Below are 13,602 nucleotides of genomic sequence, written 5' to 3'. Positions count from 1 at the left end.
ACTGTACTGAACATGTCGGCACAATGAAGAAGATAGTGCAGGAACTCAACCTGACCCTTTGTCTGCATCTTAGTATGATGCAGTCATGGATCCTCTGTAATGCCAATCAACAAGTTACTTACCTTTGGTAACGCTTTTTCTGGTGGATACAGTATCTGCCTGTGGATTCCTCTGTCTATTCATACAGGTGGTCTAAATTTGTTAAGTGGTGCGGAGAGAAATCTACTGATCCCTTAAAAGCTCATCTATCTGATGTTCTTTGTTTTTCTCTTCATTTGGCCCAGCAGGGTTTTGCGGTGGCCACTGTAAAAGGGTATTTGTCGGCATTTTTGTGTTTGCCTGATCAGCCTTCTTTATTTAAGTCTCCTATAGTCTTAAGATGTATTAAGGGGCTGACAAACATGCTTCCTCCCACTCCTTTTATTATGCCCCAGTGGAACTTGAATTTGGTGTTAAATTTAATGGGTTCGTCATTCGAACCGATGCATAGTTGTCCTTTAAGACTTAACTTTTAAAACGGTCTTCCTGGTAGCTATCACCTCGGCCAGGAGTGTGAGTGAACTCCAGGCTTTGAGTTCAAAGCCGCCTTTTCTGACCATATATGCTGAAAGGATGGTACTTAGGACCAGGGCTGCTTTTCTTCCTAAGGTGGTGACTCCCTTCCACCTAGGTCAGTCAATTACCCTTCCTACTTTCTATCCTCCCCCTCACCCTTCCAAGGAGGAGGAGAGACTTCATCGTTTGGATCCAAAGAGGGCGATTAGCTTCTATTTGGACAGAACAAAGGACTTCCGCTTCTGCTGGTCGTATGAAGGGCAAGGCGGTGCACAAGCGCACTTTGTCACGATGGATCATCTTGTGCATCAAGATAGGCTATTACCTGGCTGGTAAGTAGCCTCCTGTAGGCATTCGAGCTCATTCCACCAGGTCTAAATCTTCTACTTCTGCATTGTCTAGAGGTGTTCCTGTTTTGGACATCTGTAAGGCCGCACCTTGGGCCTCCCTCCACACTTTCGCAAAGCATTACTGCTTAGACTCCGAAGTGAGGAGGGACGGCATATTTTGAGTGCTCGGTTTTGCAGAACTTTTTGGTATAGAAGGGTGGACACCCACCTCCGGGAGAGGTACTGCTGTGGGATTCTATTCATAAGGTGAGGAATCCACAGGCAGATGTATCCATCAGAAAAACAAGTTATTTACCTTCGGTAACGCTTTTTCTGGTGGATACAGTAGCTGCCTGTGGATTCATCACAGTGTCAAACACCTCCCCGTTGTCCACCTATACCATTAAAGCTGAGGTTTTAGTTTTTTGACGTATTATGTGTACTCAAGACTTTGTTACCTCTGTTTATTTACTATAGTCTTGTTTGAAGTGCAAGCTTTCTTCTTTCTTTATACAGTGTATTTGTGTGAATTCTCTATACTATGTATACGTTGACTATGTCGGTCCGCCGGTTTTGCCTCTGTGGCACGGAAAAAATGGGTGGAACTGATGTCATCACTCCAACGTGGTGGTCTTATGGCTCCGGTGATGTAATGCGGAGCCATGACGCTGAGACGACCTCGTTGGCGCAGAGAGCTACGAAAAATTCTGGAATGCTGGCACAGAGGGGATATTCATAAGGTGAGGAATCCACAGGCAGATGTATCCATTAGAAACAATTGTTACCAAGTTGCAACTCCAGGAGGCCATTGCAGATTTTGTTGCAACCCAGTTAACAAAAGTCCTGACACCCCTACAAAAGAGGATGTGGACAGTGACAATGAGAATGTAGTCCGTGCTCATGAGGGTAACCACGCCCATCCTAACCAGGGAAGATGAAGGCATAACCTCGCACATCTTCCCTAACACTAGATCTAGAGTGCCTTCCCCGTCCAGGCTTAACGAGACCGAGGAGCTAGATGAGCAGGACTAGCCAAGAGAACAGACCTTGAAGCCAAATTCCTGGCTATAGAAAAAGGGGTGAGATGTGTCTAGAACCCATAAGTAGTGGCAGCAACAAAATAAGGAAAAAGAGGAAACTTTTGATCTCAAAATCCCCAAATAGTTTGACGTTGATGACATTACTAAAAGGATTACAGCCTTTGAGAGGGCTTGTCAAATGAGGAATTTACACCAGAAGTACTGGGGCGCTCTACTGTGGGAGGCGCTCAGAAAAGTTCAGGAATAGACTCCCAACACTGGATGAGGAAGAGGCTGAGTCCTATGACCTCATGAAGGATAAAATATTGAGTGCTTTGGACTCACCACTGAGGAGTACAGGATTAAGTTCAGGGAGACTGAAAATCTTGAGTCAGTCCTAGGGAGATTTAGTTGACTTCTCAGTCAAAACACTAGGAGGCTGGTTAAAAGGCGGTAAGGTGTAAGATTATAAAGGGCTCTATAATTTGATAAAGAAGAAGCATCTGTTAAGTAATTGTACATCGGAAGAACTGCATCAGTACCTAGTGGACTTTCGGTTAGTCTCAACAAGAGCTGGGGAAGAAGGCCAACCAATGGGTCAAAACAAGGGTGTCCAGAAAGACCCAAGGTGGGGTGACCAAAAGAAAGTGGTTACGGCTCCCCCCCCCCCGGGGAAAGATGTGGGACACAAGGGGGGGAAACCCAAAGGGTCTTTTAAAGACCCACAAAAACCTGTTCAGGAGGATTGGCCCAGAGAGACTTCCCAATCCAAGGGTGGATTCCAGGATGAAAACTGGGATTCCAAGAAGGCTTATTGTCATCACTGTAAGAAGAATGTACACCGAACTAGGGACTCTTCCTGCCCCAAATGGGTTCCCACTAGTCCAGCACCCACAGCGGTTGCTAGTCTCCAGATAGGATCCCTGGTAAGCACTGACCAAGTCAGAGTGCCCACAAGCTAATTTAATCTCAGAGTCTTTGAGAAACAAAAGGGATCCACATTTAAATAGATATGTAACCGCGTTCTCCCAGACTTGGTGTCTCCTACAATGGTGGAAAGCTCACAGCTTTGTTTAAATACCCCTCACACACCAAAAGGGCCCTTGGTGTCATGCTTCATCATTGGGGTCTTCCCGCTGCGGGACAGGGCGTGCTGCAACCTACGACTACGCGGGAGCACTAGTTTTAGAACAAGACTATGTGTAGTGTTGGAATGTGAGTGGAAGGGTCAGGAGTGAGTGAAGGAGTGAATATATATTAAAAATACCTGGCTCTATGGAAAGACAATGTTAATATTCCGTTGAGCTGGTATTAAAAGTGGGGAATGAATTGGAGATACAATGCTATAATGAGCTGTTTCTCCTATGTCAACCTGTTTCGAAGCCCTCCCCAGGCTTCTTCATCAGGACCGAAGGATCCCTTCTACACTCAAAATTGTAGGTATGCTACTTAATGTATATTTTTTCTAAAAAGGAATGTCAAGATCACTGCGTCTCCTGGATACTACATCCCCGAGGATAATGGGGTATTATTCCTTTTTAGAAAAAATCTACATTAAGTAGTATACCTACAATTTTGAGTGTAGAAGGGATCCTTCGGTCCTGATGAAGAAGCCTGGGGAGGGCTTCGAAACAGATTGACATAGGAGAAACAGCTCATTATAGCATTGTATCTCCAATTCACTCACTCCTGACCCTTCCACTCACATTCCTACACTACACACAGTCTTGTTCTAAAACTAGTACTCCCGCGTAGTCGTAGGTTGCAGCATGCCCCGTCCCGCAGCGGGAAGACCCCTATGACAAAGCATGACACCAAGGGCCCTTTTGGTGTGTGAGGTGTATTTAAACAAAGCTGTGTGCTTTACACCATTGTAGGAGACACTAAGTCCGGGAGAACACGGTTACATATCTATTCAAGGGTGAATCCCTTTTGTTTCTCATATATTGACTAGAGGAGGACGTATCAAACTCTTTTGCTCTCGAAGCATTACCTCTTCACTCCCTAATTTGATTATTTACTGGCAACTGACTTCCCTGGGCCAGTGCCAGGGTGGAAATCTGAGAAATTCCCTAAAAACAACTTGCAGTTAGATGAAAGTTGAGGACAGGGTTGTCTGAATTACAGGGAGTATGAAATTAGGTTGAAAAGTAACAGTTTTAAGATCAAACAGGTTAGAGCAGAGCTCTTTTCGGGGACTCCCTTGCACAGGACGTACAGTAGAAATCTGAACTTTGGTGGCTGCATGGGGTGAGTAGGAGAGCTCAGCCCATTCCACCTTACTGGCTAAAGTTCAGGTCCCTTTAAATGAGATGGTTTGCTTCTAAATCAACACTGTTGTTGAGGTCTATGAAAATTTTAACACGGTTGACTGCAATTTAAGTTACCAGGGATTCCCAGCCTGACAACGTGATAAGTCAAGCACACACATATAATAAAGATCTAATGCTGGAGAACAAGTGGCACCGGTCAGGGAGTTACAAAGACGTACATGACCATTAATTAACGATGCACACAACAGAATCTTGCACAGTAAATACAAGCCTACCTGCACAAAACCAAAACTTCAACGTTTTAACAGTGACAAGCTCAATACGGAAGAGGCACTGAGAATCCCAAGAGCATCTAATGCTATGAATGGAAATGCAGACTGCAGTGGAAATTAACAATTCATTTTGTGGTCTTACTCTATTATTTACCAATAGGCATCACTAGTATACGGTTAGCAAGTGCAAGACCTTAGGAGAGGTGAAGGCAAGAATGCCAAAAACATTATGGCCCAGGCACCTCTGTGTTTTTGACTCTGGAAAGTGTCAAAAAGTATTGGGGATAGCTGTGGCTGCCAAGGCCTGGATGTCAATCTCAGGACTGAAGGAGAGGTTTTCAAAAGCCTAGGTCACCACACAGTGGTCTACATTTCTTGGCTGCGTGAATGCTCACAACAGGAAAGTAAAATAAGGTCTCCTAGAACGCTATTAACAGCACTGCAGTGAAAGGCAAGAGCTCTTTGGCAATTTTTCTCAATGACTCCGAAATAGTCAGCTTGTGAGACTTCTGCAATACAGCAAAAGCTTGAGACCTCCTGAATATCAAAAACTGCTGCTGCTTTTCCCACTGAAGTGAAAGAAGGGAGAGAAGTACATTTTGTGTAAGGACTACAATCAAATCAAATTTCCTAAGTGGAGAAACAACTCGTGGACAGGGTCTAGAAGCAAGGAGAGGCTATTAACGTCTGACTCTGCATTCATGAGAGGATTTGAAGAGGGTGGGGGAAAACAGGCCATTCTGACAAGAATTCATAAACTGATAAGTAGGCCAAAGAATGTCTGAAGGGCTGAATCCTTGCCTAGACTTGGTTTTGAGTATTGAACCCACCGTTTTTGGGCTTCACAACCAGTAAGTGTAAAAACGTGGCTGGTGCTGTAATGCGCAGTGTCAAGCTTTGGGGACTAAAATGGAGGCAGAGCCACAGCATTTAAGCACATTGTGAGCAAAGCCTAAGAGTAAGAATTACTTTGAAGGGTGCCAGCAAAGGAACACAATTCGGGTCACCCATCAAAAGATCGAAAAAAGTCAAAGAGGAAAGTAGGAGGAACAGGCCCTTCAATGGTTGCAGCACCAACTAAAAAAGTCCACAAACCAGACGAGACTAGATTATCAAAATTACCTTCATCCTCAAGGATGGGAGCTTCCCCTTCATATAATCAAAAAGTACCACATTAGTACAGGCCTGAAGCACAAAGGCACTTCTAGGCGATCAAGGGTCCCTTCCACTTTCTATGGTGCAGAGGAGACAGTGAATTAAATGTTACACTCAGATTGTAAAGAGAATAACGCCAACTAGTTCAAAGGCTCCACAAGAGGGCCAGTCGCTTTCATGTACGAAGAGCCAGAAAGACTTCAACCTCTAGTTTGGCAATATCTTTAGGGTGCTTGGATAAGACCAGACCTGTAGTCCGAGCCCGAGCTCTGCATCCAGTGATGCAAGGTCTGAGACATCGAGGGCCTGAGTCACAAAGATAAAATTACACTTTTAAGTTTACACTTGCTGCCGAAACATTACTACTTTTTGGTATTCAAAAACGAGTGTAATTTTACAACTAGTAAAGTTACTAGTAGTAAAATACTACCAGTAAAGAATTACTAGTAGAAATATTACAAGTAGTACAGTTATTACAGCAAGTGTAAACTTACACAAAAGTAGAAGTTTAGCATCAGGCCCTCTGTGTCCCTTCTGCACTTTCACTAATTCCTTTCATGACAAACCTAGAGGAATAAAAGTGTAAAAATACAAAAAGCCCATGCTTTTCCAGATTGGTTGAGTAGTAGCATTGCCGGTGGGGCATTGGATGGACGGAAGTGGACAAAAGCTGCAGCTGTCTCTAAGGAATAACACCTACAGTAGAGTCCCATTGTGGCACCTCTCCAGAAGTCTGGACAACAATGCAAACAAAATATCTGGCTGGATTGTGATGCCTGGAAACATTTCTACAGAGAAAAAACTGTACAACAGATCACTAAAACTTTGGTTTTTAATGCAGCTGTGAAAGGATTTCCTTTGCAGTTACTGTTTTGGTGGGATAATTGCATTCCTACTTTAAATAATACAGTAGCTTTTCACATCTTCTAATATCCAATATGAGTGAATTACAGATGTGAAAGTAGATAATTATGGAATTTCACTAGACCTAGGTGCCTCCCTGCTGTACACATCGGAAGGATTCTCTGGAAGAAAAAGCCATTCAGCATTTCACAGACAATATGGTTATGCACTTTGATTTGGCGAGTATGTGTTTAACAAAGGAATCCTGCTGCTGTTCCTAAAAACGCTCGGTAATTGCAAGCTGTACATTTAAAAGATGGTACAACATAAACCTCATTGCAGTCACCACATTACATGTACTCACTTGGTCACTGCTACAACAGGACGGCATGTTTTATGTTGGTCTCCAATGTGAATGGAAGGAAATGATTTTATACAAACATACAATTTTTTAAATTAGGAGCAGGCTCGCATGAAATTATGAGGTAAACATGACAGTGCAGCTAGCATAACAGAAAAATTAAAATTATCAAAAACTTCAGACCATAACATGCAAAATACCAACAGGAAAGATCCTTGAGCCTTCACCTTAGTGGAAGTTATACTAGTTAATAAAAAAAATGCCCAAAACAGATGTTTAGCTTAAACATATGTACATATGCCACACCAAAGAGCTTGGTGATAAGGGATGTGAAGAAATGACAGGAATAGGACTTGTAAAAACAAATCAGTGCAACATAAAGGAGAAACCGCATTACCAACCACTAAATAACCATGAGTAAGAAAATAACACTCTTACTCATCTGCGTCCACTTGCACTTGGGAAGGAGATCTTCACATCTGTATTCTTTAGAATCAAATTGAAATTGCAAAAAAATGTATGCAGCGTTAAATACTTAAGATCAAACACCAAAAACAAAAAGGACTTGTAAACAAAAATCCAATAATGGAGCAGTGTGTTCTTGGTGACAAAGGCGGATGGAACCCTTATGAAAAATCTGAAACCAAAAGCTTCAAGATAAAGCTGCACATAATGTTAATTTCAATCTTTTGCAAACATATATCTATTTTTCCCTCCGAATCTACGAGGGCAGCTGACCTTAAAATTAATCAGATTTTTCCATATTTTAATAGATGTGAAGGTCATCCTCCCGGCAAATGTCCTGGTGTGTCACACCTTCCATACCTTTATCATTGTGATATTAATAACCTGTGTGGTGCGTCTGCGTCCTGAGCGGGTCTTCCTGTCGGAGTCGACACAAAACTCATCCAGAGAGCCGATGCTGCTCTCAAGCTTGCACTGCACACGGTTGGGAATAGGTGTGAAGTAGAGGCTCTCCAGAGACTCTACTTTAGGTGGTAAGCGCTTGCACATGAGGGTGTCCAAACTACCACCCACTGCTGTTTCCTGTTGAGATCGGCCATGTTTCCTGTGAAAAGGAAAAGTAATAATGTTGCATTCAGAAGGTAGTCAAAAACGGTAAACAAATACAGAGAGAAGCTAGATCAACATGCGCATTTACAACATTGCTCTACCCATCGGAGCTCTGAAGAGCTTATTTCCTAGGAGCAGACAGAAAAATGCAAACCTAGCAGAAGACCATGGCAGGTGCACACCAGCGGCAGAAAGGGGGCAGGGATCCAGCAGTTGTTGCAATAATGTAAGATTAACAGTTAAATGGGCCTCTCTGCACCGTGCGAGTGGAATCGCATTTATGCATAAGGCTATTGCGTCAAAACACATCAGAAACCAACAAATTGTTGCCTATGAATAAAGTCAGAACAAAGTATAAAGAACAAAGCACACCATTACAGAGAACGTCTTGCAGACAACTTTAAGGAGGATTTCACGTTTTGGTTGAATCTTCCATGTTTTCGTGGGAGATTTAATCGAAATACAGTTAGGCATTGGTTTTGTGGCAGAGTAAGGAATTCTAGAGAACCTCAGTTGAATAGATCTTATGGCATAGTAACAGACCTGACTGGGTCAACCACAAATGGGTAGTACCAAGTACACAGGCAAATTATGAAGATATGTGATCAGGGGAGTAAGCCAACTACAGAAGCCAGCAACTTGGCAACAATTTGGAGTAGCACTGAGAACAAAAAGTTAGGGTCTTGAACTGTGATAGGCATTGTGAAGGCTTGCTGAACACAGCCGTGTTTCCTTGCTGCTTTGCCGGAGGAAGTTCGTACTAGTGTGTCTGACAATGGGATATGATGATTTAGATATAATTAGATAAACCAAACAAACGGGCCAAAGACCACCATATAGCTTTTAAACCAAAATGTCCACTAATAAAGACCTTTACCCATTTAATCTTTGGTGATTTTTTGCACAGATTCTCCATCTCTAAAAAGGAGTTTCACCAGAGTTGACCAGAGGACCTGGTGGCTGTGTGCATGTGAATGTGCAGGTTATTCTTTTGTCATGAAATGGGCAAAATCCAGGTGCCCTGGTGATCAGTGAACACTGGGACGATTTATCATTACTCTACAATTAAAGGTGGCAGCTCACCCTTCCTTACAAAATCGAGCAGACTTTGCCATGGCAAAGGAAGACTTATGATTTGTGTATGCCATGGTAGAGTCTCCAGCTGGGAAAAAGCAGAGTCACAGGGTTAGTCTCAGGTAAGCGAAGGCTTCAGCCAGGCCCGTGAGATACAGAAGGGTCACAGTTCTGCAGTAAAACAGTTGCAGCTTAATTTTTACAATAGATTGATCGCCCTCTTGTCTGCTGTATTGGTCTCTTTTCTAATTTTTCCTGGCCTGAGCCCTGTGGATACTTTAAGTCCAGTCTCTGGTTATTTTAACTACTGTTTGTGCCTTCAGTCAAGTCCTACAGTCTTCCTTTGATCTACTCTCTGTTTCATGCTATTGGTACCTGGGATCCTGAACTCGCTCTTCTGAAACAGGAGTTTTTACAGCGTATAACTTTTTCTTACATTGCTGGTATTCCTTCCTGAAAGCACCTGTTTCCAATCCCTTTTTAGGTCTCGACCTTGCTATCGCGTAAGCGATCGCAAAGCGAGACTATTGTAAGGGGGTTTGAAAAGTGCTCCCAAAAAGCGGATTGCATGGCTAGCACGCGCACAATCACGCGCATGTGCCGCCATGCAATCCGCCTTTTGGGAGCACTTCAAAGGGTACGCTCCCCCACCCCCAAGCGCGCGCGCGCCACGCTCCGCCGGGCTTGTCTTTTTAGGTCTCGCTCTCGAGACCTATTGTCGCCGAGATGCCTCTCAAGGGAGACAGACTGGGGCACGCGCAGTGTTGTGATTGCTGTCTGTGAACGCGCTTCACATGAACAGCATTTGCGCGTTGAGTGCCCCTCTCCGGAAGACCTGCTGAGTTAATTATAGGTCTGCAGCGTGGGGTGCCTGTCGGCATGCTGTGATAATGACCTTTGTTTTGTTTGTTTGGGAGTTTGCTTTGAGAGATACCAGGGAGGACGTACTAATATATATTAAGCAGCAACAGCATGGGTTAATTTCCACCTCCCCCCCACACAAACACCCTTTCTCAATCATATCTAAGTTGTTCCATTTCCAAGTCATGCGCGAGTAGTTTATTCAGCCCTAGTTACACAAGCATTCTGGTATCTTGTTTTTTAAACGTGTGCAAGTGTCACAATTGGTATCCTCTATTCTCTGGTTCAAATTCAAATTGTTTTATGTTACGTGGACTACAACAAAATAAGTTTTTGGTTTGCCATCCCCAGAGAGGCACACTACACCCCCTCTCCCTTCACTACAAACTGCCGCTCTCAGGCTACGCAAGCCCCGCCTCATCTTAAGAGCCCTGTTACCAAGTTTTTATGGGGACCCCGATTCACACGTGTCGCCACAGGCTGGAAAGCTACAATCATTTCCTGTCTCGGTTTTGGGGCCAGCCTTCCTCCCTGGTTGATACCGTGCAGGCCCGGCCAATAAATCCCACATGTGCGTGCATAACCCTACACCCCATCTAGTTTTTTTTGTTGTAAAAACCTTTATTGACATTTCAACAAAAGACAAGTATGGGCCTACAACCCCCGGGGCCGGCCGCTAAGCAATCAGAGGAACAGAAGCAAAGTTTAATCACAGGCAGCACCTCGGGGAGCAGTTTCTCCATGCTAGCATACTCTTGGCCCCGGAACAGCCCAAATAGGGACCAGGATACAAAAGGTTTTCATTTTATAATAAGGGATAGAAGGATCAGGTGCCAAACAATTTCCCAGCAGCAAAAAAATGGCAGGCAGAATAGTAAACGCCAACAACAAACAGCAATCTATCCAGGCAATGGCGCTAAAACAGGAGGTTCAGGATGTGGAGGAATATCACGGCCATTTGCGCCTGCAGTCCCCTGCCCTAAGACCCAGAAATCACCACGGAAATTGAGGCACACATAAAAAAGCAGTGATTGGCAGCAAAGGAGACCTACCGTGCTGACCCCAGAAAAGAAGACAAAGAAGATTAAGAGAAGAAAAAGGAGGCCATAGAAACAAAGTAAAAAAACTAAAGAATCCCCTCCCCCAACCCCCCACCCTGCACCTCTGCAGATGAGTACGGCCCCCCCCCCCCAGCAGTGTGCCTGTCGCCCCGGAACCAGACCCGAAATATAGAAGAAACAGAGAAAATGGAGTAAGAAAGGAAACCCCACCAGACGGGGGAGTAAAGAGAGTATTAATAAACTGGAGGAGGGCCTTCAAAACATGCCCCCGGCTTCTCCCTCCCGCACAATATGTTCCTCCCCAAAGCAAACAGTAAACAAACACAAAATCGACCATGTCAAAGAAAAAATGGGGAGCATTATGTACCTATTACACTATTAGTTATGTCGTGAGAGCACGCAACCCCTGTGCCCGCCCGCCTGTTAGATGACAACCTCTGAAGGATCAGCCTTATCCTTGGCCACTCTTTGCGAATCCACCCATGCATACCCATCGACCCAGTGCCATGTCCAATGTTACAAGGAAGAGGAGCGTCCAAAAAAGACCAGGAAGCGACACACACATGTAGGGTGGACGTCTCTGAACACCAACACAGTCAACATTATGGAGGACCATCTTTCCCAGTACTGCCCCAGGATCTGTACTGCACACAAGGTCCAGGAAGGCGGAATCAGCCAGAGCAGGCGACTGTTGCTGGAATATTGCCTGGGTCGCCGGAGGTTGCGCGCGGGACAAAGCCACCACCCCCCGCTCAAATCCAAAACCTTCGGAACAGACCGGACCCACAGCCAGCCGATCACACGTTGGCACATTGTCCGAAGTTTCCAGCTTTCCCCTATTCACAGGGGCGGCCACGACACTGTCCTCCTGTGTGAAGTGTGACAAGTCCCTGTGTGCCTGGGGACAGGCAGATCGCAACTGTTCCGACGCTGAAGCAACACTATCAAGCTTCCTCCCCAATACCGAGGCGCCGTGAACCAGGGTGGAATGAAGGGCACCGAGAGCTTCGAGAAGGTCACCGTACCCCAGCCCAGCTCCCGGCGCCCACTCCGCTACGCTCCTCTTAGGCACACACTCCCAATCTTGCTGAGACCCAGTGTACAGGATGATAGGCTCCATCCTAGCAAGATGGCCGCCGGGTAGGTTCATCCCAGATTGGGACCGGGACTCAGGCACAGGCGCATCAAGTTCCATGTCACTGGAAACAGGGTTCCGGGGGCAGACAAAAATATATATCCAGTGTGTGGCCACAGGTGACAGTCATCCCCACCACGGACCAGCGCCCGCGAAAATCCGGGAGCAGCCCGCGGAAATCGGGACGCGTTACGGGCAGCTCACCGGCGAAGGCTCAGGCAATTACCGGAGAATCCTGGAATTGCCACCCCGGGCATGCACTCGTTTCGCTACGCTCAGTGGTAGGAATGACCACAGCGAAATTCAGGCCAATATTCGCACCGCTCCGGTACTCCGACTCCACCCAGTCACCAATGGCCGCTGTTGTTGAACTGCCGCCCGGCCATGTTGTCCACCCGAGGTCCCGGTTCCAGGGTTGCACAGGCCGCAAACTTCAAATGGACATTTCTCCGGCGGTACCGCCGCCAGAAACTTCAGAATCACACGATCGGTTGCCGCTCTCAGCCACCAACACGGGCATATAGCGCAGGCTAAGGATCTCATGCAGGATATCTGTGCGGGATGTGGAGGTTCACGGAGCCGGGAGCCTACGCTGCCGTCCCGATCGCCATCTTGGCTCCTCCCCCATCTCGTTATTTTTAATGAGGATAAAGCGGCCAGTCTGCATGCAGCCGGTCGGACCATAGTGTGTTAGGCAGCAAGACAACTCAGTGGGTTAAAAACGGTCTTAAGGACGCAGGTGCAAAGTCTGCCGGGCTGGCAAGCCTTTCATCCTTCCAAGGAGACGTGTTTGATAAGAACTGTTTATAATTGAAGCAATCACTACAACATAAACGTAAAGGTCTGTGCGCTTATGACGTGATCACTACAAACCTGGACCGGATAAAGACCTGTGGGTGGTGCGGGCTCACCTGAGGCTTACAGCACTGACTACTTCCTCCACGCCCAAGTTGCACTTAAATCTCTATCCACTGGAGCAATTTTTAATCAGAATTATTATTATTAACACTATATTTAATTTTAAACATCGGAGTTTATCACTCAAGGCAAGGTTCCTCAATATGTGGCCGCCGCACGGATGATAGGCGGAGTGGGCCTCGCCAGGCCTCAGACACGTGACACAAAGATCTCCGCGGCGGGGGGTGCAGCCCCCTTCTGCACCTTCCCGTGCCTCCACCTTACAGTCTGCTATCACCGAGATGATGCCATGCAGAAGGTTCGAATCAGTAACCCCGAGCCAACGGCTGCTAAGTGAAACGAGTTTTTCATAGCGCATACTAGAAATTGAGTTGCGTGTAGGCGCTTTGATGGATTTATACTGTGCGCCTGGCTAAAGGTTAGGGTGTTAGGCCTCGAGCGTCCCACATGAGATTACACTTCTCGCGCCACCTTCGATGCGCCTCGATTGGCAGAGTGTTAAACTTCTATCTCATTAGCTCTATCTTCCCCCAAAGATGGCATCGTGACCCTTTACCCTGGACCAGAGAAGCCATAGGGCCACCAGCAGGGCCTCCAGATGCGTCATCCTCAGTCAGGCCTCACTCGTGGTACCAGCTGACTGCTTTCGGCTGTGTGAGGCCCAAGCTCCCC

At 45.9% G+C, this 13,602-nt stretch overlaps 1 protein-coding gene across 11 annotated transcripts in view; it reads right to left on the bottom strand.

Annotated features, from left to right (window-relative positions):
• The window catches only part of NUMA1 (nuclear mitotic apparatus protein 1), a 734,824-nt gene that overhangs the window by 199,763 nt on the left and 521,459 nt on the right, over positions 1-13,602 (bottom strand). For 10 of the 11 annotated variants that reach the window (XM_085623424.1, XM_085623417.1, XM_085623420.1 and 7 more), the window contains one exon: positions 7,633-7,876. In XM_085623424.1, the coding sequence (XP_085479550.1) occupies positions 7,633-7,876 (244 nt within the window). The remainder of the gene's footprint in view (positions 1-7,632; positions 7,877-13,602) is intronic. The other variant, XM_085623422.1, reaches the window with a different exon arrangement.

This window comes from Triturus cristatus, chromosome 8, assembly GCF_964204655.1.
Source record: "Triturus cristatus chromosome 8, aTriCri1.1, whole genome shotgun sequence".
Classification (NCBI taxonomy): domain Eukaryota; kingdom Metazoa; phylum Chordata; class Amphibia; order Caudata; family Salamandridae; genus Triturus; species Triturus cristatus.
The sequence above is the reverse complement of the archived record's forward strand: the minus strand, read 5'-3'. Positions and strand labels throughout refer to the sequence as shown.